Source organism: Polychytrium aggregatum (genome assembly GCF_025602895.1).
Source record: "Polychytrium aggregatum strain JEL109 chromosome Unknown BJ171scaffold_25, whole genome shotgun sequence".
Taxonomy (NCBI): Eukaryota; Fungi; Chytridiomycota; class Chytridiomycetes; order Polychytriales; genus Polychytrium; species Polychytrium aggregatum.
Window position 1 is genome coordinate 399,169 of NW_026516227.1, and position 23,707 is coordinate 422,875.

General features: G+C 56.9%; 9 protein-coding genes across 9 annotated transcripts; 3 read left to right on the top strand and 6 right to left on the bottom strand.

Moving 5' to 3' along the window:
- Nucleotide 1: 1 nt before the first annotated feature.
- BJ171DRAFT_558920 (thioredoxin-like protein) lies at nucleotides 2-780 on the bottom strand (the record flags this gene model as incomplete). The annotated part of the gene is made up of 2 exons (XM_053113180.1): nucleotides 2-528; nucleotides 657-780. 2 exons carry the CDS (start codon nucleotides 778-780, stop codon nucleotides 2-4), a joined length of 651 nt encoding a protein of 216 aa, XP_052965407.1.
- A 325-nt stretch (nucleotides 781-1,105) lies between these two features.
- BJ171DRAFT_583164 (uncharacterized protein) lies at nucleotides 1,106-1,775 on the bottom strand (the record flags this gene model as incomplete). Its single annotated transcript, XM_053114233.1, has 4 exons — nucleotides 1,106-1,145; nucleotides 1,306-1,342; nucleotides 1,429-1,516; nucleotides 1,737-1,775. The coding sequence occupies 4 exons, from the start codon at nucleotides 1,773-1,775 to the stop codon at nucleotides 1,106-1,108; spliced, it is 204 nt and encodes a 67-aa protein (XP_052965408.1).
- A 1,706-nt stretch (nucleotides 1,776-3,481) lies between these two features.
- On the bottom strand, nucleotides 3,482-5,936 carry BJ171DRAFT_443570 (uncharacterized protein). Its single transcript, XM_053108119.1, has 5 exons — nucleotides 5,721-5,936; nucleotides 5,366-5,532; nucleotides 4,142-5,129; nucleotides 3,851-4,056; nucleotides 3,482-3,651 (listed from the first exon to the last, which is right to left on the bottom strand). The coding sequence occupies exons 1-5, from the start codon at nucleotides 5,840-5,842 to the stop codon at nucleotides 3,572-3,574; spliced, it is 1,563 nt and encodes a 520-aa protein (XP_052965409.1). The 5' UTR covers nucleotides 5,843-5,936; the 3' UTR covers nucleotides 3,482-3,571.
- Nucleotides 5,937-6,484: 548 nt separating this feature from the next.
- BJ171DRAFT_624365 (HORMA domain-containing protein) lies at nucleotides 6,485-7,742 on the top strand (the record flags this gene model as incomplete). The annotated part of the gene is made up of 6 exons (XM_053115479.1): nucleotides 6,485-6,502; nucleotides 6,578-6,664; nucleotides 6,764-6,874; nucleotides 6,991-7,079; nucleotides 7,141-7,306; nucleotides 7,392-7,742. 6 exons carry the CDS (start codon nucleotides 6,485-6,487, stop codon nucleotides 7,740-7,742), a joined length of 822 nt encoding a protein of 273 aa, XP_052965410.1.
- A 625-nt stretch (nucleotides 7,743-8,367) lies between these two features.
- BJ171DRAFT_401416 (uncharacterized protein) lies at nucleotides 8,368-8,610 on the top strand (the record flags this gene model as incomplete). The annotated part of the gene is made up of 1 exon (XM_053107212.1): nucleotides 8,368-8,610. A coding segment is annotated over one exon (243 nt), but the record flags the coding sequence as incomplete, so codon positions are not given.
- Nucleotides 8,611-9,391: 781 nt separating this feature from the next.
- On the bottom strand, nucleotides 9,392-13,276 carry BJ171DRAFT_150105 (uncharacterized protein). Its single transcript, XM_053105776.1, has 16 exons — nucleotides 13,091-13,276; nucleotides 12,909-13,013; nucleotides 12,674-12,831; nucleotides 12,414-12,584; nucleotides 12,067-12,315; nucleotides 11,710-11,964; nucleotides 11,447-11,590; nucleotides 11,089-11,250; nucleotides 10,883-10,964; nucleotides 10,761-10,794; nucleotides 10,611-10,680; nucleotides 10,384-10,451; nucleotides 10,165-10,294; nucleotides 9,921-10,064; nucleotides 9,692-9,784; nucleotides 9,392-9,604 (listed from the first exon to the last, which is right to left on the bottom strand). The coding sequence occupies exons 1-16, from the start codon at nucleotides 13,239-13,241 to the stop codon at nucleotides 9,557-9,559; spliced, it is 2,064 nt and encodes a 687-aa protein (XP_052965412.1). The 5' UTR covers nucleotides 13,242-13,276; the 3' UTR covers nucleotides 9,392-9,556.
- A 49-nt stretch (nucleotides 13,277-13,325) lies between these two features.
- On the bottom strand, nucleotides 13,326-14,194 carry BJ171DRAFT_510394 (uncharacterized protein; the record flags this gene model as incomplete). Its single annotated transcript, XM_053111486.1, has 2 exons — nucleotides 13,782-14,194; nucleotides 13,326-13,660 (listed from the first exon to the last, which is right to left on the bottom strand). Coding segments are annotated over exons 1-2 (626 nt in total), but the record flags the coding sequence as incomplete, so codon positions are not given.
- Nucleotides 14,195-14,869: 675 nt separating this feature from the next.
- On the top strand, nucleotides 14,870-20,043 carry BJ171DRAFT_150127 (WD40-repeat-containing domain protein). The gene is made up of 19 exons (XM_053105777.1): nucleotides 14,870-15,423; nucleotides 15,528-15,595; nucleotides 15,676-15,806; nucleotides 15,940-16,139; nucleotides 16,358-16,511; nucleotides 16,643-16,692; nucleotides 16,767-16,827; nucleotides 16,956-17,070; nucleotides 17,261-17,385; nucleotides 17,537-17,659; nucleotides 17,856-17,922; nucleotides 18,020-18,088; nucleotides 18,181-18,417; nucleotides 18,663-18,775; nucleotides 18,993-19,045; nucleotides 19,209-19,329; nucleotides 19,437-19,525; nucleotides 19,742-19,753; nucleotides 19,848-20,043. Exons 1-19 carry the CDS (start codon nucleotides 15,155-15,157, stop codon nucleotides 19,903-19,905), a joined length of 2,115 nt encoding a protein of 704 aa, XP_052965414.1. The 5' UTR covers nucleotides 14,870-15,154; the 3' UTR covers nucleotides 19,906-20,043.
- Nucleotides 20,044-20,211: 168 nt separating this feature from the next.
- BJ171DRAFT_475981 (peptidase S8/S53 domain-containing protein) lies at nucleotides 20,212-22,944 on the bottom strand (the record flags this gene model as incomplete). Its single annotated transcript, XM_053108807.1, has 1 exon — nucleotides 20,212-22,944. One exon carries the CDS (start codon nucleotides 22,942-22,944, stop codon nucleotides 20,212-20,214), a length of 2,733 nt encoding a protein of 910 aa, XP_052965415.1.
- Between the last annotated feature and the right edge of the window lie 763 nt (nucleotides 22,945-23,707).

The following is a 23,707-nucleotide window of genomic DNA, read 5'->3' on the forward strand; positions in this document are numbered from 1 at the left end:
GCTAGTTTGGATACGGCGTGGTTCGCAGGTAGGGCTTGATGATCTTGAAGCCCGGAAACAGCTTGGCGGCCTCGTCGTTGTTGAGCGAGTTGTGGACAATGACATCGTCGCCGACGTTCCAGTTGGCCGGGGTGGCGATTTTCTTGCGGTCGCCGAGCTGCAGCGAGTCGACAACTCGCAGGATCTCGTTAAAGTTGCGTCCGGTCGAGGCCGGATAGGTGATGACGGCCCGGATGATGTTCTTGGTATCGACGATGAAGACGGAACGCACGGTCAGCGGCATGCCCTGCTTGTCAACGTTGGTGGGATCTTGATGGTCAAGCATGTCGTAGAGGGTGGCAACTCGGCGATCAGCATCAGCGATGATCGGAAAGCGCACGTCGGCGTCCTGGGTCTCGTTGATGTCCCTGATCCATTCGTGGTGGCTCTCGAGTGTGTTGACCGAGAGGCCGATGACCTTGACGTTGCGCTTCTCCCACTCTGCCGACAGCCTTGCTACGGCACCGAGCTCAGTTGTGCAGACGGGGGCTTGGGCGGGCCAGCGGAGACAGCCAGAACGATGCAATACGAACATGACGATGAGTAGCCGATCAGACCATTCGGTGGGCGAGACGAAGCAAGCGACTCCCAATAGGACTCATTATAGGGCAACTCACTAAAGTCCTCCGGATGCGAGAACAGGATGGCCCATGAATCCTGTTTGAACTGGTGAAAGTCGATAGGGCCCTGGGTGGTGTTGGCCTGGAAGTTGGGGGCAATCGAGCCGAGGCGAAGACTCATGGTGCGGGTTGGGTTGGGTTGGGTTGGCTGGAGGCGGCAGCGAGATGCTGGAGAGAGACCGGGGAGCCTGTTGGTGTTGGCGAACAGATCCATCAGGACTGGCGCTCACCACCAGCAACGACCGATTGCCCACCCAGCAAACGATCCAACCAGCAAGATACGCGATATCCAGAGCAAGCCAGGGCACTGTCTCGTTTCGATGGAACATATCGTCAGCAATGACCAGCAAATCATTTGGTCGGTGATCGGACACCTGGGTCCCGCTGTTTTTTTGGATGGGCATGATGAACAGGAGGTTTATTCAATGTCCCAAGCGTGGGGACAGCTACAACAGACGGAGGCCGTAGCGGATCACCGAGACGGCGCTGTGATCAAAGCAGGTCGATAGCGATCAGAGTCAGCTGCATCGTCAGTACGTACTGATGCTTGCAACGCAGAAGTCTCGGACCCGCAGAATAGAGGGTCCAGGACTGCAAGCACAGAGGCGATCACTGCCAGAGGCACGGCGACCGGCCGGGTCCTTACCACAGAGTGAAGATCAAGCCGGCTGGCATGAACTTGCCTGCATGAACAAGTCTCGGGTCAGTATCGATGCTGCAGCCATGCAAAGCCAGTCTCTATTGCTTCGGGTCGCGGATAGGCTCTCACCAGACTTGAAGAAACGGGAGCCCATGACTGTGCCCAGGACCAGGCTCAGAAGAAGGAGCACTCTGAAGTTCCTGGGGTTGGCGCTGACCTGGAAAGCAGAAAAGAGAAGACCCAGACCAAAGCCGAGGCCGGCGGCGAGCGAGGCGATGCTGCCCGCCTGTAGGCCGAGAGACCAACATGTTTCCGGGCGGGGTAAGCATTCGCACCAGTCAAGGTGATTGTTCATGGGTCCCGCTGCCGTTGCCAGGGAGCGAAGGCCCGGGACATATACTCGCCTTCAGATAGCCGATGAGCCCGCCGCCGATGACGGCAGAGGAGAAGGCAAAGGCAAAGTAGTCGGTCGACATGTCGGTGGTTCGGCCGTGGTCGCTGGGCGAGGAGTAGATGAGACGAAGCAGGGCAAGGCGGCAGGCGATCCAGGCCGTTTGGGATGGCAAGTTTGGGGTTCTCGCCCTTCTCTCGCCGAGATTGCAGTCAGCGTATTGCCCTGCAAGTGCCGCTGAGGGAACTCGCCGACTCAAGCCCGAGCACGATGGTGGATCTGGCAATCGAGATCTATGACCCTGCCTTCTCGTTCGCCTTGGTCGAGGTGGTGCTGGCATCGAGGGCCTCCGAGTCGCACTGCAGGATCGTCCATCTGTACCGCAGCGAACATGCTGCCGGTGCAGATCCCGGCTCGGTTGCCGACTCGTTCATGCCGCCGCCCCGGAGCCCGTTTCCCAGCACCGATCTCGACATTGGCCCAGGCCGCATGGCCGGCTCAGGTATGGCATCCCTGCCTGGGAATTCGGTGGTCGTCGGAGCTCAGCTTGCTCATCGAGCGTCGCCGTCTCCAGCGTCTGTGGCCGGCCTGCAAGGGCCAAGCGGCGATCCTGGTATTCCACAGGACGACACCGCCGACGCAAGACCCCACAGCTTCTTCTTGGGCTCGGTCGCTGTGGCTTCGTATCTGTCCGTGCTGGTAGCCTGCCAGGATTGCCTCAACAAGATCGTCGTCGTTCGTTTTGTCCAAGAGCCGGTTTCGTCCTGGATCGGCCTGTTCCAGTCCCCGCTGTCGTTCTATCCGATCGACCACCTTCACCAAGGCCCCATTCCGTTGAAATGGACCTTTTTGCTGAGGTCCCCCGATTGGACGCCACAGAACAGCATCGACCGTTGGGATAGCGATGAGGCCGTGCGCATCCGACATCGGCTCTGGAGCCCAGCGGGCCCGATGGCCGTAACTTCCCGCGAAACTGACGAACGCATCCGGCGCCAGTCGTGCTTCAGCGACCTCAAGCGCTTCTATGACCGGTCTCGGATGCTTGAGCCGGTGAGTCGGTGGAGGTGGCCCGCACAGCCAGCATACATTTGGTGGTGCTCATGCGGCGATAGCGGCGAAGCCCGCGACAATCACTAATCGGCTCTGTATCCCAGCACAAGATCGACGATGTTGAAGGCATCTTGCGTCGCTTCGTAGATGGCAAGTGCACCGATCAGACACCTCGGCTCCCCATTGCCGGCGACCCTGGGCGAGTGGCTCCGGATCCCGGGCTCCAGAGTGCTCTGACATCTGACTGACATTCATTCCGACCGGCTCTGATTCCCACGAATAGTCCTGCTGCACCAAGTAGTGCCAACGGCCCCTGTTCCGACGCTCAAGGAGCTCTCGTTCGTCCATCTCAGCAGCGAGGATCTCTCATATGTGCAGCGCTCTGGACCAAACGCATGAGCTGCGACGACGAGCCGACGCGGGCCCAGCCGGCTGCTACCACTGCTGCTGCTTCGAGGGATGTGCACATCTGCGTAACTCCATGTCGATTGAAAAGCGACAGAAAGCTTATAATGATGCGCTTGTTCGATGTTCCCCCCGGACTGTCGGAGCCTTCCATTGGTTCGGAAGACGCCTATTGATAGTACCAGGGGGGTTTGTCGCCGGGTGCCGGACTGCGGCAGCACAATGAGCGATGTGCAGAGAGTAGCTCGCCGAGAGGCCAATGCAGTCGGATCCGACAGGAAACATATGCCATGGTGTGATGTGCGTATAAATATTAACGAAGCAAGAAAAAAACAGAAAGCAGCTGTACCAGAGAGATCGAGATGGGACTGATACGCAGAATATGCACAGGCGGCGACATGCGGATTGGCGAAAGAGGATGCGAGCTTATTCAGACTTCTTTTTCTTCTTCTTTGGCTTCTCCTCCGCGTCGTCTGCCGATCGCTTCTTCTTCTTTTCAGCTTTAACTGTAGTACGGCATGGGTGAGACGGATCAGTAAGCTGATACTCATGCTACACTGCAAGTCCGCAAAGTGGCTGGACAGGGAGGACCCACAGCACACAGATCCTAAGATGCCGTCCCGCAGGCTTCCCGTCGCCGTGACTGGTCACCGCGGCCGCCGTAGCCACCTGTGGTTACTGAGTCGGGTGCTGTCTGTGCCATACCATCATCATCGCCCTCAGACTCCTTGGCCTTCTTCTCCTTCTTCTCTTTCTTCTCCTTCTTCTCCTTCTTCTCCTTCTTGGGCTTTTCGTCCTCCTCGTCCTCCTCCTCGTCCCTGACCTTCTTGCTCTTCTTCTCAGCAGTTTCCGACACCTCTTCCTTCTCGGCGACACCGGCGGTGTCCGAAGCAGCGTTGAATGTCTTGGTGCTGTGGTACATTCGCAAGAGATGAATGGTTCAGCATTGGGGCCGCAGATGCACATACCAATCTGGTCATACACATGTCTACTTACGGAGTAGCTTGGAACTTCTTTTGTCCAGGCTTGCCCTTGGCAGCCTTGGCGTTGGCACCCTTGATGGCCTTGCCTTCGAGCTGGCGCAGACGGGCCTCAACCTTGGCGCGCTGCTCCAAGCCGATCTCGGGAGTGTCCTTGTCGCCGAGGGCATCGCAGCGGATCGACAGAGCCGCCTTGGTGGCCACAGCGCGGGCAATCTTGCCCTTGATCTTGGGACCGGCCTGGCCAACCAGCGAAGCGTGGTAGATGAGCCCATACTTGGGGGTATCGTGTTTCGTCTTGAGAGCACGGAAGAGCGCCTTTTCGGCACCGAGGATCTGAACAGTCGAGGCAGGGTGCTTGGCCAGGTTGAGGAGCGAGCCGGCGTGGGCAATCAGGCGGGCGCCGACAAGCTCGCCGACAAGGCAGGTCAGGTTGGGGGCAATGGCAGCCATGCGGTTCTTCAGGTAGTCGTACAGCTGGGCGCGGTATTCGGAGATGGAGATGATCTGGTCGCACAGGAAGGTGATGTTCTCGATATCCTCGTCGGAAATCTCGGTGCCCATCGAGATCTCGGCGGCAGCCTTGACTTCCTCCTCGAGGTCCTCGGGGAGGATCGAGGACAGGTCCGAGGTGGCGGCGTTGGTGCGGAAGCCCATGGTCTTGATGGTCTTGGCATAGGCCACATTGTCGACCAGGATCTTGGTCATCTCAGGGAAGTGCCAGCCGTACCACTCCTTGGCGCGCATGGCGTATGTGTTGAGCTCCTTGTCGAGGTCGTCCAGCAGAGCAATGGCCTGGATGATCATGGTGTCGACCTTGTCGGGCGAGAATTTCAGCTTGAATCGTGACAGCGAGTGCGAGAGACCGAGAACCATGGCGCTCATGTCCTGCTCCGAAATGCCCGAGATCAACGAGCTGATCTGGTTGCGGATTCCTCTCATCAGCTCCTGGACAGCATCATTCGAGACAACGTTGAGGCTGAGCTTCTTGGCAATCGAGGCAGCTTTGTAGTGGCAAAGGGAGAGAGAGAAGGCGATACAGGTTGTCAGACGGTGATTGCGCGTGGCTGCCACTGCACACCCAATACGAGCAGCATACAAAAACAGAGCCCCAGGCGGTGATCGGAGCCCAGATGCAGACACTGCAGACACCTGGCCGCGGTCGCATGGATCGACATCACAAGCAGAGCACCGAGCACCAAGCACCAAACACCGAATAGGATCGTGGATCGATCTGTACCTAGCTTCGAGTCGCCGACGGCCAGCTTCTCCTTGAGATCCTTTCCCTTGATCTCGTCGGAGAGGAAGGTCTTGAGGTTGGACGAGACCTGTCCCTCGACCAAAGCGGTCACGGCCGAGAGCGCATCCGTTGTGTTTTCGAATTTCGAGAAGGCCTTCAGCTTGATGCTGCGGTGGGGTCGTTGTATGGTTTGCGGGAGTAGATGCGGTTAGCTGTCTGCGGCGATGATTGCAAAGTCAGGGGCAGACAGGCCCCTCTGAGCGACTCGATCGGTGCCAGCATCCGCCCGATCTGCACCGTGCTCTTGCCCAGGCCCCGCCGTCAGCTCGCCAAGATTGCCGCAGCGACACGTTACGTTTTGTTGGCGGACGCGGGGGACTCGAACTCTTTCCAGAGATCATCGGGCCGATCCAGCTTTCCGTCGTCCAGCAGCTTGAAGAGGGCATAGCCCGCAGGGGTCTCGAACAGCACCAACATCTTTCCTTCAGTCCTGCGCTACCGTGCGGGTTCCAGAAGAGATTGTGTCGAGCAAAAGCCGGTGGGTCTGCTCCGGGTCTGGTTGAAGCAAGAGCGCCGGCCCAGAGAAAAAAAGCGCTTCTCAAAAAAAAAGCGCTGTCGCACAGCGGGAATGAAATTCATATAAAGTGGGCAAAGGGTCGTGCGCTTACGTAACATGATCCACGTGATCGGCGAGCCACATCCGTCCCGGCGGGCGCAGCGCCACCGGCACTGTGTCACATAGCTGGGAAGCAGCCGGGGCAAGCACATACAGGATGCTGTGAGCAGACGCAGAGACATGCAGCGCCCGATTCACGGAGATGCAAACAGCAGCAGCAGCCGCCGCGATGAGTTGTCGCTGTCTTTTCATTAACATTCGGCTTGCCCAGAGGACAGGTGTCGAGGATATTCCCGGATTCTGCCACATTGTCGCCACCCCTTTCGACCGCAGACATCGGCGGCAACTGACAGGCGGACTGTCGGCTCTTGCTTTGGCTCTGACTCGGCCAGCTCATTTCGGTGACTCCAAGATGACTCATCTGTGCGATCGGATGTTAAATAGCCGTTTGGGCAGCCAAGAGCGCCTGACTCAGCCGCCAGATCGCTTGACAGAGTCTGCAGATGACTACCCAAGTTCAGGTAGTTGCTGCTGTTGCTGCCCGCACCAGGGTCGTGGGATCATCCGCTTGTGCTGACACACTGTGCTTCGCCCAGAAAACGCCGGTGCTACCCACTTTCAAGCAGTCGCTGAACTTGGTGCAGAACTTGCTCGGAACGAGCATCGGCGCCATCACGTACCTGGTGGGAGGACTGTCGACTGTTGCTGCAGCGGTCGACCCGAGGCGCGGCTGCTTGCTCCTCGACCAAGATTTATAGCTGACCCTACCGTGCACTCTGCAGCGGATGCTGTTTCCAGAGGAGAACTACAAAGACACATCTCTGAATGGACTCGCCATCAAGTCGCTGCGTCGAGACTACTCCTTTGAGGCAGACGAGCTCATAGACTGGATTGTAAGTGTTTGTCGCTTCGTGCGCTGCTTCATCCAACAACTCGGCTCTCGAAAGATGCCGACTTGATTCTGAGACAGACGCGACGTTGATTTTCCGTTCCACTGCCCCGCTCTCAGGAACATGGTGTTTACGATGCCCTCGAGAAGCGATACCTCAAAACGATGGTATTCTTCATTTTCTACGATCCGAGCGACCCATGCAACATGTACGTGGTGCACATGTGCTCGCCCAAAGCCCAGGTGTACAGTAACGCTAACCCGCCGCAGAATCGAGAGCTACACTTTCAGTTTCTCCTATCCCTCAGAGCGCCAGATGCACGTCTCTTTCCACATGGACGATCACCAGGTTTATGCTCTCAAGACCAAGGACGAGATCATGAAGGCCACAAGCGAGATGTTGCGTCGGCTGTTGGTGCTGACGCAGACTCTCAAGGTTGGTCAGCCATTGGAATCGAGGCTTGCACCGATCGCCCGAATCTGATGTGCCACTGCTGCCCGACATCCCGCTTCTCCTCCAGCCTCTCCCCGAAAGCGCCTACATTTCCATCCGGCTCTTCTATTACGATGAGGTCACCCCATCCGATTACGAGCCACCGTGCTTCAGGCCCGAGTCGTCGGGAGAGCAGTTGTTTTTCCCTTACCAGCCCGAAAAGATCCGCATTGGAGATGTCTTGACGCCATTTCATGCCGTCAATCTGCAAATCCGGACCGCCACGGACTCGCTGATCTCGCGCAGCGGGAAGTCAGCGCTGCCTGGCTCTTCAGGATCTCGATTTGCCCATGACCACGACGAAGAGTGGTTCTCTTCAGGTGATTCTTCGGGCAGCCACAACGACCCGGTTACCACCATGACCCAATGGATCACATGAACTTATATCACCTATTCGTCAACAGCACCTCGCCAACAGCACCCCACCAACCCCGACCCAGAGCAAACTGCCAAGTCGAGTCCAGCAATCCCATCAGTATCAGAGGAGCAGAATGCCGATGAATCCAACACTAGAGGTTGGGTGATTACCGAGCGCGATCCTTTGCAGCATCTTGTGGCGAGTCGATGTGACAGATGCATGACAGATGCATGACAGATGCATGACAGATCCACGAGTCCTAAACCTCATGCTTCCGTGTCCCAGTCCCCCGTTTGAGCCACCACCAGGACGTGCTCAACACAACCCAAGAGTTGATCGAGGGGCTCAGGTTGGGTGTCGTGCAAGATGTCCACCCAGTTGCCGCTCGACAGACCTCCGTCGCCAGCAGCAAGCCCAGTGTCGACACTGAGGACGGCGTTCAAAGCACTCAGAGCTCTGGCCTCGAATCTGTCTTGAGTGGCAGTGCATCGCCGAGCACACTGGATTGCCCTTGCGGCACCAACCAGGTCTGTGTTGCAAACCGATCGTGTCTGAGGGATGCAATATGGCAGCATTCCCAATGCACAGTGTTTTGATACACAGCACTGTGAGTCTAAGTCGATAGCCCTCCAACTTGCCTTCCCAGGATGACTCGGACACAATCCAGTGCCTGCGCTGCCGTACATGGGGCCACTTGTGTTGTTTTGGATTCCGCTCCCGCGACGACCCCAGGATCCCAAAGGACCACTACTGCTTCAAGTGCGTTGACGCACTCAAAGGCAGGTCCAATTGGCCAGGAGCGCATCGAAATGCAATTTTCCGGAGGTGCTTGAATGTGGTCCTGGAAGAAGGCATGGAAGGTGTGCAATGGCTTGCCAGCAGATTGGGTAAGTACTACCAAAGCAGAATGATTGAATGAGCGCCACTATCGGCCATGCATTCACATCCTTGTGGACTTTAGGAATCAAATACCCAATCGCCTGTCGGTTAACTGGCCGCCTTCAGAGGGAGGGCTTCATCGAAAAAGTCCCAAACACTCGCGCGAAGGCAAAGGCCGAATACAGAGTCAAGCCTATGAACGAAATCCAGGAATGCTTTCACAGGTGGATGACTCCTCTGCCGATCGAGCTCCCGATTCCGTCGAAAGACTGTCCGCCCGAACACCGGTCCGATGGCTGCAGAAACGCCGTGGCTCGTGCGAGTTTGAACATCAGCGATCAGCAGAGTACTGGTCACAGGAGCCATCGGTTGGGCTCGGGGGCAGATATCACTCCGAGCGAGACCATGGGGGCTACATCCCGCGACCAGATTGTGCCGTGTAGCTCAAAGGCCGAGGCAGTATTCGTTCCATGTAGTCAGACAAGTCAGACAAATCAGATGGACTATATCGTTGCAGCGACGCCCCCGAGCTCAATTCTGCCCAAGCAGCCTGGAGGCGCACTGGCAGGTCATGCCGTCAAGAGAAGGAAGGTGTCAGCCCCCCGGAAGGAACTGGCAGTGTTATAGCTGGCAGTCTATAGCTGCGACAACAGCCGAGCTCTTTGGGGATAGGGAACCATCTTAACCGAAGCAATGCCTCTACGAGTATCACTAAAGCCAGCGCCTTGGAGAAGATATCGTACTGCGACGCCGAAAGCCATTTCGTTTGGCCAACTCGACCACATGAAGCGCGGACATCGACCACATGAAACGTGGATATGTGCGGCTCTGTTTCTCGCTCTACGTTCGCTCATGTGCAGATGCAATTCTCCATGCCCAACACGCTTCTCCATATTCATCCCACTTTACTCGGAGCAGTGCTCGGCCTGATCGCTCAGAGGGCCCGACCTCGATGTTCAGTGCGCTGCGCCGCCGATGATCATGATGTCGTTGTCCTCCTGTTGCTGTGGAGCAGGATGCGGGTTAGACTTGTGGCAGCAGCGGTCAAAGACTCGCATCATCTCTTATCGCTAGTGGCCCACCACACTCACCTTCTTGTCTGCCGTCTTGGGCCGTTTGGAGGTCGTCGAAGGAGCCTTTTCCTGGTAGAGCTTCATGTTCTCGTTCTTGTCTGAAGGCTTGCTCTGTAAACGGTTGGGTGCAAGGGCGGTGAGCTATCAGCCACATCAAGTCATTGACGCTCTCCCGCCGCCATTGAGCGATCGGCCACCCCTCGCTCGATCAAACATGCCGATATTCGGGCTATTCGGTGACACTCACGCTGGCCGCCGATGAGCTACCATGGCTGTAAATGGCGCTTGCGTTCTGTGGCATGATTGGTTTGCGCGATTGAGCAGGCGGTGGTTCTTTATAGAGCTTGGAGAGCGCTGTGTTTGCATCGTCCAGCTTAGAATACAAGGAGATCTGTGTGGCAATACCGCGATTAGGACTGATACTGGTGTGGCACTGAATCCGAGCTGCTGTCCACACATCAACACTGCCCGACAGGTGCCTCCGGATTCACCTTTTGCCACGGGCCAGTTTCTCTCGCCAGCTGGTCGACGTTCGAATTCGGCACCAGTGCTCCTGTGGGAAGGATTCGAAAGTCGCCTGTGGCAAATGCCTTCGACAGGGTCTTGAATCGCTTGAGGTAACTGTGGGACAGTGGGAGCCAAGGTGAGCGAGAGTTGGGCCAAACAGCCAACCGTTACGCTCGAACGCGGCAGAACTCAAGCAAACTTACGAATAGCCGCGCTCGATGTCCGCCTTCCTTTCGACCGATTCAACTTGAGAATCGTAGTCAGCCTTATCCTGAATCGCAAATCGATGTCGACGTGGCAAGTAAGCGCGCTGCCCGTGGCGCCGATATCGCTCTCACTCAGCCAGCAAGCGACACCATGATCCGGATGCACAGTGAAGTGGTGTGCCCCTGTCACATGCATTCCTCGTATCGCTTGCTCCCAGACTTACTCCGACTTCAGGGATCCTTGCCCGAAGCACGCCTTGGGTGTTGAGGCTGAGCGAAACCATGGTCGACTCTCTTGATTTGCGGCACCAGCAACATCAGTGCAGAAATCAGTTTCAGTAGCCACAATCAAGGCAAGATCGAATATCACTTACTTGGGCGGCCTTTTCTCCTGCTCATCGCTCATCTCTGTTACAGTGAAGAGGTGGTTGGAGCACTGTCAGACTGCATCCATGGCGACCACGTCCAGCCACAAACGGCTTGATGAATGCCATACCATGTCGTTTCAGCAGCAACCGCGCTCGATCTCGGCGAGCCTGGCGCGCACGTCCCTCGAGGAAACTCTCAAAGGTTCTGGTCTGAGGCATATCAAAGGCGTGATGAGAGTCGATGAAGTCTGGGTCCGTTTGCCCATCATGCACTGATCACACGCATGTTTTTATCCTGGCTTTGCAAGACTGCTTGGTGGCGGCTCTGCCATACCATGGTTTCATACTCGTCTGTTCGCCGCTTCAGTTCGCCCTCGAGGTACTCGACAAAGAGCTCTCTGTCTCGTAGTTTCTTGGCGAGGATCTGGTTTTTGGACGACATATCGTCGTATTTGTTGCTGAGACCGTCAAAGTCCATGTGCAATTCGGTGGTTTCCTGGACGTGAGCGTGGCTGTAAGTACGAGATCTTGTCTGGCTCTTGTTGTCTCCCCCCAACCACAAGCCGCAGATGCGCCAACATTTGCCCACATAGCTCAATTTCAAGCACTTCGTAGCAAAAGTCATATGGACTCTTGGTAGATTGATATTACGACAGAGACAAGCGACACTCGATCGACTATTGGCGACATACCCGACTGATGCGCTTGAGCATGTTCTCAATCGAGTTCTCGCCCTCGCCTTTGGCATTGAGGTTGAGTCGGATCACCTTGTGACGCAAATGCTCCTTCTCTTGGCTGAGGATGTTGATGCGGTTGTTGGCGTCGTTGAGTTTTTTCTGTGCCAAGCCACAGAAGCGGTTATTGGCTGGGTCCAAGTCGCAATGCGGTTTCTTGAGTCGCAAAGTGCTGGTTCTGTCTTCCGTCAGCCCACAAGCCGACGCGCATATTTCCATACCATGTACTCGGCCTCCATCGATATTCGGAACTCCTCCCGCTCGCTCAGGGTCTTGTTCTTTTGCTCCACCGTGGCGACCAGCTCCTTGACACGCGCCTCCAGAGTCTTGACATATGTCTGCAGCTTGGTGCACTTGCTTTCGAGAGAGACGTTTTGCCGCTGAAGGAGGGAGATCAAGTTCTTTTGCTCGGACTCCTGATCCGACTTGACCCGTTCGATCTCTCTCCCATGTTCTTTTCTCAGGGCCTCAATGTCCTGCAGCCACATGGATGCGAAGCCATCAGTATCCAGTGAGCTGTATCGTTTCGTCGGTATCGTGGCGCTGGCGCAAGATTTGCGAGGTGCGGCAGTTCCCACCATCTCATGCTTCTGCATCAAGCTCTGCAAGTCGCTGCCCTCGATCAGGCTGAGAATCTTGGCATCCTTGGAAACCATCAGCTCGGCGTAAAATCGCTCTTTGGCCTGAATGACATAGAGGATCTCTTGTTCGTATCGCACCGCCTGCGAGGACAGCTCGTCCTCCAGCTTGGAGATCTCGCCGTTGAACAGGAACTCTGCTGTGGTTCTGTATTCGTCGTACTGGGCCTGCATCGACAACAAAAGACCCTGCAGCAGGACAACGGAGCATGAGGGGAACGGGCTTGGTATGGATGGTCAAAGACCATGCTGCACAACATACACCACATGCTGCCCATGTGCCGCACCTGATACTCCATCATCAGTCGCTTCTTCTCCTCGAACTGGATCATTTTGTGCTGCTCAAAGGTCTGTCGCAGGCTTTCGTACTCTGCCTGCTGACTGGCTCGATAAGTGTCGTTCTCCATCTTTGTGATTCGAATAAACTCGTCGTACTCTCGCCTGATGCTCTCGAGGATCTATGCTCCATGCGGGCATCGGACGTGGAGTTAGCGGACCGCAAGCACATGGAGTTCGAGTGGATATGCGTCCGCTGCGGAATACATACAGACTCGATTCCTTGAAGCTGGCTCTGCTGATCATTGTGCTTTCGACTGGCTTCCATCGCTGTGTCGATCACTTGCGTCTTGAACTGTTGACACAGCGCCTCGCTGCGCTGAAGCTTCTCTCTCAGGATGGTGACCTCCTCGGACACCTGTATGGTCGCTGTGGCGCCAACAGAGTCTCGCTGTCAGTCGAAGAGTCATCGTTGGGAGAATGCGCAAAGACCAACTAGTCCCAACCATTTTTCTTGAGCGTGTTGGCGTTGTCCTTGGTTGAGTTTGATCGCTGCGACTTGAGGTCACGTAGCTCTTCCATCGCCTCCATGAGCTCCTTCTCGAGCTGGTCTAGTTGTTGAAATCATAGCCAGTTGATTGTGAGTGACCAAGACGATGCTGGGGCACAGCCAGGAGAGTCAACTTGCCTATGGACTCTTTCTGCTGCTCGATTCGCTCGTTGGCTCGGACATGCTCGTCCTTGAGCTTCCGAAGCTCCTCCGTTCTCTTTTCCAGGACAAACAGCGCTTCTTGAAGGTCTTTGGAGGCTCCAGCTATCGCGCTATCCTGAGTCGCCATCCGAGAGGAGAGCGGTTCAAAGCCAAGTTGGTTCAGCATGGCTTCTGAAGGTGACCGGAGTATCGGCCATCGACAGGGCACAATGTGTCCTCTATCGAGCTGCCGGGTGCAGGATCAGCCGTCCCACAACTGAACGACTTTCTCACCAGCTCCTCAGGAGTCTTCAAAATCGATCTTTGCCGAAGCTGCGTCTATTCAATCGGAGGCGTCAGTGATGGGCATGATGGACGCGATGGGTACCATGAGCACGATGAGCGCTCGGAATCCATCGTTCCGTGGACTCGCGATTCACATGCAGTTTGCAGGCCGTTTCTCACGCTGGGTCTCGATCTTATTGGCTCCGCGTCTTCCTCTAGCTTCTCCTTGAGCTGGCGAATTTCGTCTTCTGCGCTTTCATATTGAGCTGTTTTGTTGTAGAGCTAGAGTCAAGACACAGTAATGTTACTAAATCACGCCAACTCGCTTTGGACTCGAATGCATCATTCGCAGCTATGCAATGGCCCCAGATCAGATAGGATGAGAGGCACTGGTGGCACTTGCCTCTCGCTGCAGAAAGCTGATTTTGCCTCGCAGCTCCCCGTTCTCGCGGAAGAGCTGCCGAAGTAAATCGGCATCGGTTTTGTCCATATCGGTGGAGGGCCAGGGCCGGTGTCGCAAGGTCGGGCACAATCGGAATGAACACCAGCTCCAAGGCGTTGAAGGGGTGGCTAAGCGTGCACGATGATGGAATGAAATGAAGCGGCGGACCCAAAGGGCGACAGGCCAGAGCTGTGCTGCCGGATGAGCCGCCGTATGCTGATCCCCAATGGCGCACCGCCGGTCTGATTGCTGCCTCGAATCGGCGCTCTTGAATCGCTCAGAGATTCCGCGCACCCTTTCTGGGCGCTGCTCATCCCTCTCGTTCATTTGCTCGGGATCGGCGACAGCAAGCGTGGTCATCATGTTCAGACGCGTAACAACCGAGCGCTTCCGGCGGTTTGGCGAGGCATATGGCTCTCCTGAGGTTTCCCCCGAGAAGGGCATTCGGGGTGAGCGTCTTCAAGCACACAACTACGCTGTGCGGCTGACGCGGGATGCATTTGGGTCTGGATCTGGGTCTGGGTCGGGGCATCTCAAGCACCGAGCAAGCTTCGCTGCAAGCCACAGACTCGGCGACGGCTGTATGGGCGAGTAATGTGTCCAAGGACCGCCTGGACTGACGCCAAGAATATCTCGCCTACTTGATCTTGCAGCGATGGACGCCTCCCTCGGCGCTCCCAATATCCGATTTGCCAACCGCAGAATCGTCGTTGTGACGCTGAAGCAATGCCTGGCGGTTGATATTCCAATATCAAACTTTGACGTGCATCCGGTCGCCCGGCTGTTTGTATTCTGCTCGGCCAAAGTCGTGTATCTGTGGAATATGGACTCGCAGACGCTGCTTCACAAGGTGAGACGTCCCGGTCTCGCTGTGAGGACGAGAAAACTGCAGTTGGCGTTCACTGGACAGGTTTGGCGACATTCTGCTGACTCTTATGGTACCTGCAAGTTTGGTCGAGTCAGCGGCAGCGTCCACCGAGGTAACGACGCAAATTAATGATCGTACTGCTTTTGTGTGCGCCGATGCTGATACGTACTCTAAACTCGTCGTGCCATAGACAACATCCGAACTTGCGTTTTTGATCACAAGGCCAAGTACATTTCCAGTGCTGGCGAAGACAAGCGAATCGTGGTGTGGAGTCTCAAAACATTCCGAGCCGAAAAGTCAGTGTCGTTGTCGTTGTCGTTGTCGTTGTCGTTGTCGTTGTCGTTGTCGTTGTCGTTGTCGTTGTCGTCGCAATGGTGGTCATTCAGTGGCAGCAGGCACGATAGCCAGGAAGTCGTCGTTGTACTGGCAAGTAGACTGATCGTGCCCGGCGCCTGGAGACAGGGTCATGGAAGGTCACAAGGGCATCGTCTACCAGGTCAAGTTCTCGGACGACGATGAAAAGATCTTCTCTGCCTCGGACGACGGCCGCCTGCTTGTGTGGGAGTGGAAGACGGGCACGATTTTGGCATCGTTCATGCGACACTCGTCGGCAATCCGCACGTTCGATTTTGGGCATGAGGCACGAATAGTGTGCGGTCGAAACGATGGCCAGATGACCACTTGGGACACCAGCCGCATGTCGCACATCGACAACATCCTGCCTGATCCAGACTGGTATGAGCAAGCATCGAGAGCGAGTCGTTGGGGGGGGGTGCCTGAGCGCCTCGTACGGGTCTGACAAGTGATGATATTCCTCTCTGAACCTCCGAAATCGCCAGGGAGAAGCCTCAGGAGAGCACGGATAGCAGCTTGCTTGGATGGGCAGATGAAACCAAGCATCACACTGGTATGCTCCAGGGCATCTCTGGGATGCGGGTCGCTGCTCATCGCTGATGGCATGCTCACTGCCAACGCCGTTGGACACAGGATCGATCTTGTGTGTCAAGGTCTCTCCAAACTTCCGGCTTCTGGCGTCAGGAGCCACGGACCACACTTGCAAGCTGTGGTCAATTGTGTCGTATATGAGAGACACGGACGAGGTGGAGCAGGAACTCGAGGCAAGTTTCCGGCACCGAGTTTTAGGGCGGATGACCGAGATGCGATGCGATTGGAAGTTGGTGGTGTGTACACCGAGCATGCCGCCACAGCGGACGGCTGATGTCGCAACATCCTCGATTTGAGGCCCGATAGGAAGCCGAGATTATGCGCGAAAAGCTCGAGAAGTGCATCGACATCCTCGAGACCAGCTACGATGTCCAGATTCCCATGAGAGACTTTACCGGCGTCAAGATCGGCGAAGTCCCAATCCCATTGGCATTCCATGCGGATCTCCTGTTTACTTTCTGCCACGACGCGCCGGTCCTTTCCGTCCAGTTCAACAGCATGTCTGAGTGAGTATACGCAGCCATCATGTCGATAAGAGTCGGAAGACTTACCTGTCGGATCGAAGAATCTGATGGGTAGATTGTGGCATTGAATTGAAGGGAGCGTTGGCAACTCCTCTCGATTGCCGCCATCGATGCAGAGCATGCTGACGGAAGCAGGAAGGAAGGATGTGATATCCTTGGGCATGTCTGATCCAAACTTTTCCATCGATGTCCTGCAACAGCATTGTGATCACTGGCTCAATGGACTCGACCTGTCGACTGTGGTCGGCAAGACGAGGCGATCTCCTGTTTCAAATCAACACGCCAGCGCCAGTCTCGTGCCTGCTGATGACCTCACCGAGCACGCTGATGTGTGTCTGCCTGAATCGAGTGTTGGTACGATATATCTTCTGCAATGAAATCGCATGCAACGAGGACTGTCTCCTGCCACGATGGTGCTGAAACTTGTGTGCAGTACTGTTATCCATGCATGACTTGTTAACGTATGCGATTTTTGGATGTCACAGACGTTTGAGATCAAGGCTCATCAGAAGGAAGAAGAGCTGCCGCCATACTGGTTTGTGCTTTCGATAGAGAAGGATGGTATATCACTATCAAGAAATCGCAACCTAATCACGCCTCCAACTTTAGGCAGCGCAAGGGATACCTGGCCGAAATGAAGCTAATGGCTGAGGACTATGCGAAGATGACGGTGAGGGGGCTGGTGGTCCTCACACTCACACTCACACTCACACTCACACTCACACTCACACTCACACTCACACTCACACTCACACTCACACTCACTTATCCATGTGCCTCTCCTCGCCGCTGGCTCAGAATACCGATCTGGAGACCATGGAGCCCATGGACGACACTGTGTATCGCCATCCCATGGTTTTGTTCAAGCCAGGCGAGCCCGGGATGATTGCCCGCGGCCTGGAGCCCCAACAGAGTGGGTGGTTCCGCCCTGGTCTTTCAGACCCTCCTCCCTCCGCCAGCCCATACATGGTGGATTGCTCGCACTGCGTTTCTTGACTTTGTTGGGGTGGGGGGTCATCAAACCTGTCGCCGGCGCTCATGATCACCAATGTCGCTCACTCCATACTCGATCGCGAACCCCGTCCCAAAACACCTCTTCGCAGAGATCCACATGCCCGAGCTGCGCCGGCTCATATCCCATGGGCTTATCAATCCTCAGTTCCTCGAAACTCTCTTGGACCAGTACAAGCACATTGATTCGGAGACTTTGGCGAGCAACATGAAACGGGTAAGGGCGACAGAATCGAGCCGCAGAGCTGGGAGATGCCAGTATGTTTCAACGAGCCATGGAGCCACACATGTGTCCGCATGAGTCCTTTCCCCCCCCCTGTTCTCACCGGGCTTGGGGGCTCTACCTCCTTCTCTTGATCGACTTGCAGCATCGAATGCCCGTCAATCAAATCCTCAAGCTGCTTGTGAACTACAACTTTCATCCGAAGGATATCTTGCACATGCTCTCACGCCGCAAGAACTCGGACAGTATCTTTGATATGATCAAGCAGGTGCGGCACGGACCGTCAGAGTGAATCGACTTGCCTCGACACCGGATAGGACCCCAGTTAGGAGCAAAATCGATGCCGACCTCGATATGTGTATATTTGCTAGCTGGGCATACTTTGTGGTGTTGCGGTTTGATCAATCGGTTCGCCCGTGTGCCACCCGTACTCATAACGAACGATGTTCAACTGTCACATGTAGGGAAGGTCCATCACTCAGTACATGATTTCGGAGGGCTACAAACCCGTACCTGATGATGACCAGGACGGTATGGCGCTTGGAACCACCGAATCGTCATCGCATCGCTGCGCTTGCGCTTGCGCCTTCATGTTCACACCGCCTATGGGAACTTTCTTTATCTGAAGAGTCCAACGCCATCTTCTTGAACTACCGAGATCTTCTGCCGCCCTCTGAGGGCCATTGGGGCCATCGATGTACGAAAGAGTACCATTTGTGCGTGCTGTGATGAGGGGTCGCAGATAGTACATGCCTTTGTGGGTTTGCTGACCAGAGTATGCTCTGCCAGTGTCGCAGGAGGGCATGCACGCCGTCAGCGACTACGAAGCCATCGATGGGATATATGGCCACGGACAGGGTGTCGTGCCTCGTGGACAGCGAGCAGCTACAAACTACGACTACATCGAAGAGTATGATGAGGAGTACGACGACGAGAGCATGTACTTCCAGGAAGGGTCGAGATACATGCCACCAAAGGGCAAGATCATCCACTTTATTCCCTCGGAGCAGCTCAAGTTGCTGAAAGGTAAGCTCTGTGAAAGGCTGCTGAAGGAATGACGGCGTTCGCAGGAGAGATAAAGAAAGAAAGAAAAAGCGAAGCAACATGTCATCGCGGATCGTGTGCTACAGAGCTGAGTCTAGGGAGCCATCAAAATCGCTGCAGAATCGAGATTTGCTCGCTTGTGCTTGTGGTTGTGGTTGTGTTTGTGTTTGAGTGTGGCCGATAATGATTATTTATTCACCTCGGCTTTGCACTGCGGCCACGGATAGACTACCAGGCCAACCGGGAACTCAAGTCCATTTTCTTGCAGCAGTTAGTCCTGGATGCCCATCCGGTCCAGTTTCCAAACTTCAATATCGAGTCTGAAACGGTTGATCGCAAGGTGAGCGCCTTGTTGAGACGTTGAGAGGGCGATAAGGAGGGGAAGGGGAGAGAAGGGAAGGCAGAATCGAGACTCGATGAAACCCAGCAGCGGCGATGATGGTGGTGATTGTATCGACAGGGCCTCGCTGTCTTGATAACCATGGCGCCGCAACATTGCATGTGCCACTCACTCACTCACTCACTCACTCACTCACTCACTCACTCACCCCCGCCAGCCGGTCGTCGACAAGAAAACATTTCCCAAAAGCGGGATCCGGTTCAATGAGAGGTTTGCCGTCGCAGCAGTCTGAATCGTATCAGCAGTAACAATCAGTTACAGCCCCCCTCCACCTCCCCGAATGCTTCCAGATATCGAACTACCAGACTCACCGACATATTCTCCCTCCTGCCTCCTCCACTCCCTTCCCCATCGTGTGGTGCTTGGGATGCAGCGTTCCGGTCCCTGGACGAAGACGGCCTGGGGCCCAGCAAACGGACCTCGCGAACCGGTTCGACTTTAGCCCGCTCCTGACACATGGACGGGGGAATGCCAGAGAGTCTCAATCGACTGAGGTACTTATGATGGGAGGGGGGATCGAGGGCCTCAATGCGTTGGAGCGCAGAACAGCGCGGCGGGTGTGAACGGCTGCAATAACGACGGCGTCTCCTTGCGATTCCAGGGAACGCAGTTCTATTCTCCAGCCCCGATCACCCGCAAGTTTGCCAAGGGCTCCTTCAGCAGCTCCAACACCATCTTCAAGCCCGAAAGGTGCGGAGAGTGCGATCGCTGTGTGCCAAGCGGATGGGCGGGCAGAGTTGCATGGGCGGGACGGCATCCGAAAGGCCTCTCTGCTGATACTCTGCTAAATACTCTGCTGCCAGATATCTCCACACACGAGGGCTGAACGTTAGCTTTGGACAGCAACGGGGTGGGCGATCCGGTTTGTCGCAGAGGGTATTCACACAGCCGATTATGATCCAGAAGGCAGGCTCAAGGGTAGGTCGCCCGCCGGCACATGAACAGTCGATTGACAGGAATGTGGCTGGATAATGTGGCTCACGACGGCGGCATGTATGGCATCCGAATTCAGGATCTTGGACAGCAACTCATCGTCGGCAAGTCCGTGGGGATCGGCGAAAAGATCTTGAACATTGACGGCGACGACGACGACGACAGGGAGTGATGGTGGGGTGGGGGCTGGCACCGGCAAGCGCAAGAAACCAGCACGGATCGCCGCGGGCAAGGAGCAATTCTTACGAGAGTATATTCAGTCATAGCTATCGCGACAGAGCCGCGCGGGGGTTCATAGAGTTAGCAGAGGAGGAAGGGGGCGGGGGGCAGAGCGAAACAGGAATCAAGTTTATGGCATGCCTCTTTAGAGCTCTAATATACTCGGAAGGTGGGTTGGGTGGGCAGGAAAGTATATGGGAACAGGGCAAGCCCCGACGACGAAATTAGTAGACAATGTTGAGGACGGGCGACTCCCACTGCTGGTAGCTGGAGGTGTGGTTTTGGTTGCCAAAGACGCGGACGGCAGAGACACGGAGCTTGTAGCTGCCGGCGGGGAGCTGGGTGATGTTGACGGAAGAGAGCGACGGGACAATGCCACCAGCCCAGATGCCCATGCTCGAGGTGACGACACTCTGGCCCTTGGTGCGGGTGTTGCGGCCGCGCTCGCCACTGACGGTCGAGGGGTTGAAGGTGCTGAGGTCGTAGAGGATGGCATAGCCGAGCGAGTCGTGGAAGAGCTTGGACAGGTCGTTCTTGGCGGGGTGCTTGCTCTTCTCGGCATAGACAACATCAACAACGACGTTGTGGGAGGTGAAGGCGGTGGCAACACGGGAGATGATGCCGGTGGAGGTGGCATTGACGGTGACGGTGTCGGTGACAACGTTGCCGGTGTTGGGGTCAAGGAGGGCGGTGGTGTCAAAGGCCGAGGTCTTGACAAGAACGCTGGCCTTCTCGACGTGGCCAACGACGCCGGCGTAGGGGACCGAGACGATGCTCTCGTCCTGGCACGACTTGAACTGGATGTAGCCAGAGTAAACGGGGAGGGCGTTGGCGTCGGCACCGGCGGGGGGCTTGATGACGACCTGAATCTTCTTGCTGCCGTGAGGGGGGATGGTGACGGTGTTGTCGCTGGGGAGGCCGCGGAAGAGAGCGGTAGCAGCCTGGTCGGCGTACTGGATACTCTCAATCAGCTGGTCATCGCCCTGCTGGACGTTGTTGATGAGAGCAGCGGGCAGGTGCGAGAGGGTGACGGCGGTCTTCTTGTCGCCGGTGTTGGTGATGGTCAGGGTGAAGGTCTTGGTCTGGCTGAGGTAGCCATCCTTGAGGGTGACGCGCGAGGGCGAGACGGTCAGGAAGTTGTTGGTGATGGCCTGGTAGACGTTGACGAGACCCGAGCCCTGGAGGCCAACGGTGTTGGGGAGGGTGGTGTTGTAGGCAAGGGTGACCTTGGCGTTGTTCTGGAAGGCAGTGCGGACGTCCTCGAACTTGGGGCCGGTCTTGCCGTTCTTGCGGTAGCCCTCGAGGAAGAGGGCGATCGAGCCAGAGAAGTAGGGGGTGGCCATGGAGGTACCATCGTAGACGGCATAGTCGTTCATGACCGACTTGCTGGTCTGGGCAGCAAACTGGCTGATGGTGGAGAGGATGCGACCACCGGGAGCGCCAATGTCGGGCTTGATCTCGAGCTCGGCGCCAATGCCTCCGGAGCTGAAGGACGAGACGGTGCCGGCAGTGAGCTGAGGGAAGGCCTGGATGTCACTGGAGAAGGTGAACTGGGCGTTGGCGTTGGTGGCAAGGGCAGCAAAGATCTTCTTGGCGTCGACACCGGTGATGGCACCACCGGGGAGGGCGGCGTTGCCGTTGATGCTTCCAGAGCCATCGTTGAAGTAAGCGAGGCAGCCAATGGCACCGGCCTTGAAGACGTTCAGGCAGCGGGAGACACTGCCACAGGCGCTTCCGGCGGGAGGGAAGGCGACAAAGGCGACGTTGCCCTTGACGGCGGGGTTGACATAGGTGCAGGCATCGCCGAGGTTGCTGTCGTCGCCAAAGGCGGTAGCGTTGTTGGGGACGATCTGGGCAACGGTGTGGTTCCAGCCGCCGCCGAGGGCCGAGGGGGTGTAGGCAACAGGGGTGCCGTCGGGCAGGTAGATCACCTCGCTCAGGGCCTGAGCACCGTCGAAAGAGGCGATACCAAAGCCGCCGGCAGCGATACCGGGCGAGCTGGGAACAAAGAGACCGTGGCCACCGTCGTTGCCGAGGGCAGCAACGACGATGGAGCCCTGCTGGCCGACGCGGGTGGCGGCAACAGAGTCAACATCGGTGTTGAAGGTGGGGCCACCACCGAGGGACAAGCTGATGATGTCGGAGCCATCCTGGTGGGCGCGGTAGATGGCAGCGGTGATGATGTCGGTGCCGGTGTTGTCGGCAGGGCAGCCAAAGACACGGTAGGCACCAAGGGTGGCACCAGGGGCAACACCAACGAAGGGCAGGGGAGGGGCAAACTCGCCAGTGAGCGAAGCGGTGGCATTGCCGCCGACGATACCGGCAACGTGGGTGCCGTGGGACTCGGTGGAGCAGTTGTCGATGGGATCGGGATCAGGGACAACGGTGCTGTTGGCAGCGCCGTAGTTGTCGCCGACGAGATCGTAGCCGTAGGCAACCTTGTAGCCGGGGCCGAAGCCGCCGCCGAGAGCAGCGTGCTTGTAGTAGACACCCGAGTCAATGATGGCGACCTTGATGCCCTTGCCGGTGAGGCCGAGCTCCTCATGGACCTTGTTGACACCGGTGAGGGTGTGCTGCCAGTCCTGGGAGGGAGGGACCGAGTAGGTAGCAACGGGCTTGAGGGCAGGGACGGAGCGGACGGGCCAGACGTTGACGGCATCGGGGATGTTGAGGATGTCATCGACGGTGTGGTCGCCAGTCACCTGGATGGAGACACCGTTGAAGAGGGGGGTGTCGACGGTGGTGCGGACAGTGGTGGTGAAGACGGGGCTGTCGCTGCTGGCGAAGGAGCTGACGGCCGAGCCGGGAGTGAACGAGGCTCCGGGCTTGAGCTCGATCATGTAAGTGTTGGGGATGACGGGGCGCGATTCAGAGGGGAGGGCGGGGAACCAGTTGGCCTGGGCGTTGACCGAGGAGGCCAACAGCGCCGAGGCAAGAAGCATAGACTTGACCAGCATAGTGAGGAGACAGACGGCTTCGAGGACGGAGGGATGAAGGTCGTGCTGGGCGAAAGAGAGGGAGATGGGGGGGGGATTAAATACGCGGCGACGGGGGAAACCGGCAGGGAGTCACCAGGAGCGACCGGGCGAACGACTGGCGAGGACGGCTGGGGAGAAGGCTGGGGAGAAGGGCTGGCAAAAGACGCGATCGGCGCGATTGCGCACGACAGAAGGACGGGCGACAAGGAGGGTCTGAAAGTCTGTCCTGTTGGATCGGTGTGGTTGTCTTTGATGCGATTTGCCATTGCCGCGATTGCTGGATGTGCTGCAGTGTCTGGAGGTGTGTGTGGAAGTGTGTCTGGAGGTGTCTGGAAGTGTGTCGCAATTTGCAGCAAGGAGAAGCGAATCAACGACAGCGCAGCAAGGGACAGCGAACAGGCAGAAAGGGGGGTTGTCGATGAAACCCCGCCAGGCTGGTGGAACCGCATGATCCCGAGACGGGAGCACGGCGAGGAAGGAGGCACCCTGCGACTGGTTCGTGCGGCGCGGCAGGGCCCGAAAACGCAAGGTGGCACCCCCCCGGAAAGGCGCGACATGGGCGGCTGGGGCAACGCTCCCGAGTGGGCCCGGCGGCGCGGCTGGCTTGTTGGTGCTGTGGAATGTCGCGCAGGTTTGCGTGCCAGTGCGCGTCCGTGCGCGCCGACGGCGTGCCCCGTGGGTGCTCTGTGCGCGCACGGCCCACCAACCCAGCAGCACAAGGCACGCGTGGCCACGCCTGTGC

Bases quoted from the DNA above. Each gene is read 5' to 3' on its own strand.
- BJ171DRAFT_443570 (XM_053108119.1), bottom strand. From the start codon at position 5,842: ATGTTGGTGCTGTTCGAGACCCCTGCGGGCTATGCCCTCTTCAAGCTG. The intron at 5,533-5,720 runs GTAACGTGTCGC...ACCCCACCGCAG, and splicing joins CCCGCGTCCGCCAACAAAAC to CATCAAGCTGAAGGCCTTCT. The intron at 4,057-4,141 runs GTAAGTAGACAT...AATGTACCACAG, and splicing joins AAGAAGTTCCAAGCTACTCC to CACCAAGACATTCAACGCTG.
- BJ171DRAFT_150105 (XM_053105776.1), bottom strand. From the start codon at position 13,241: ATGGCGACTCAGGATAGCGCGATAGCTGGAGCCTCCAAAGACCTTCAA. The intron at 11,591-11,709 runs GTATGGAAATAT...GGCTTGGCACAG, and splicing joins CGATGGAGGCCGAGTACATG to AAAAAACTCAACGACGCCAA. The intron at 11,251-11,446 runs GTATGTCGCCAA...GCTCACGTCCAG, and splicing joins TGCTCAAGCGCATCAGTCGG to GAAACCACCGAATTGCACAT.
- BJ171DRAFT_150127 (XM_053105777.1), top strand. From the start codon at position 15,155: ATGGAAGGTCACAAGGGCATCGTCTACCAGGTCAAGTTCTCGGACGAC. The intron at 16,140-16,357 runs GTGAGTATACGC...GTCCTGCAACAG, and splicing joins CAGTTCAACAGCATGTCTGA to CATTGTGATCACTGGCTCAA. The intron at 17,386-17,536 runs GTAAGGGCGACA...ATCGACTTGCAG, and splicing joins TGGCGAGCAACATGAAACGG to CATCGAATGCCCGTCAATCA.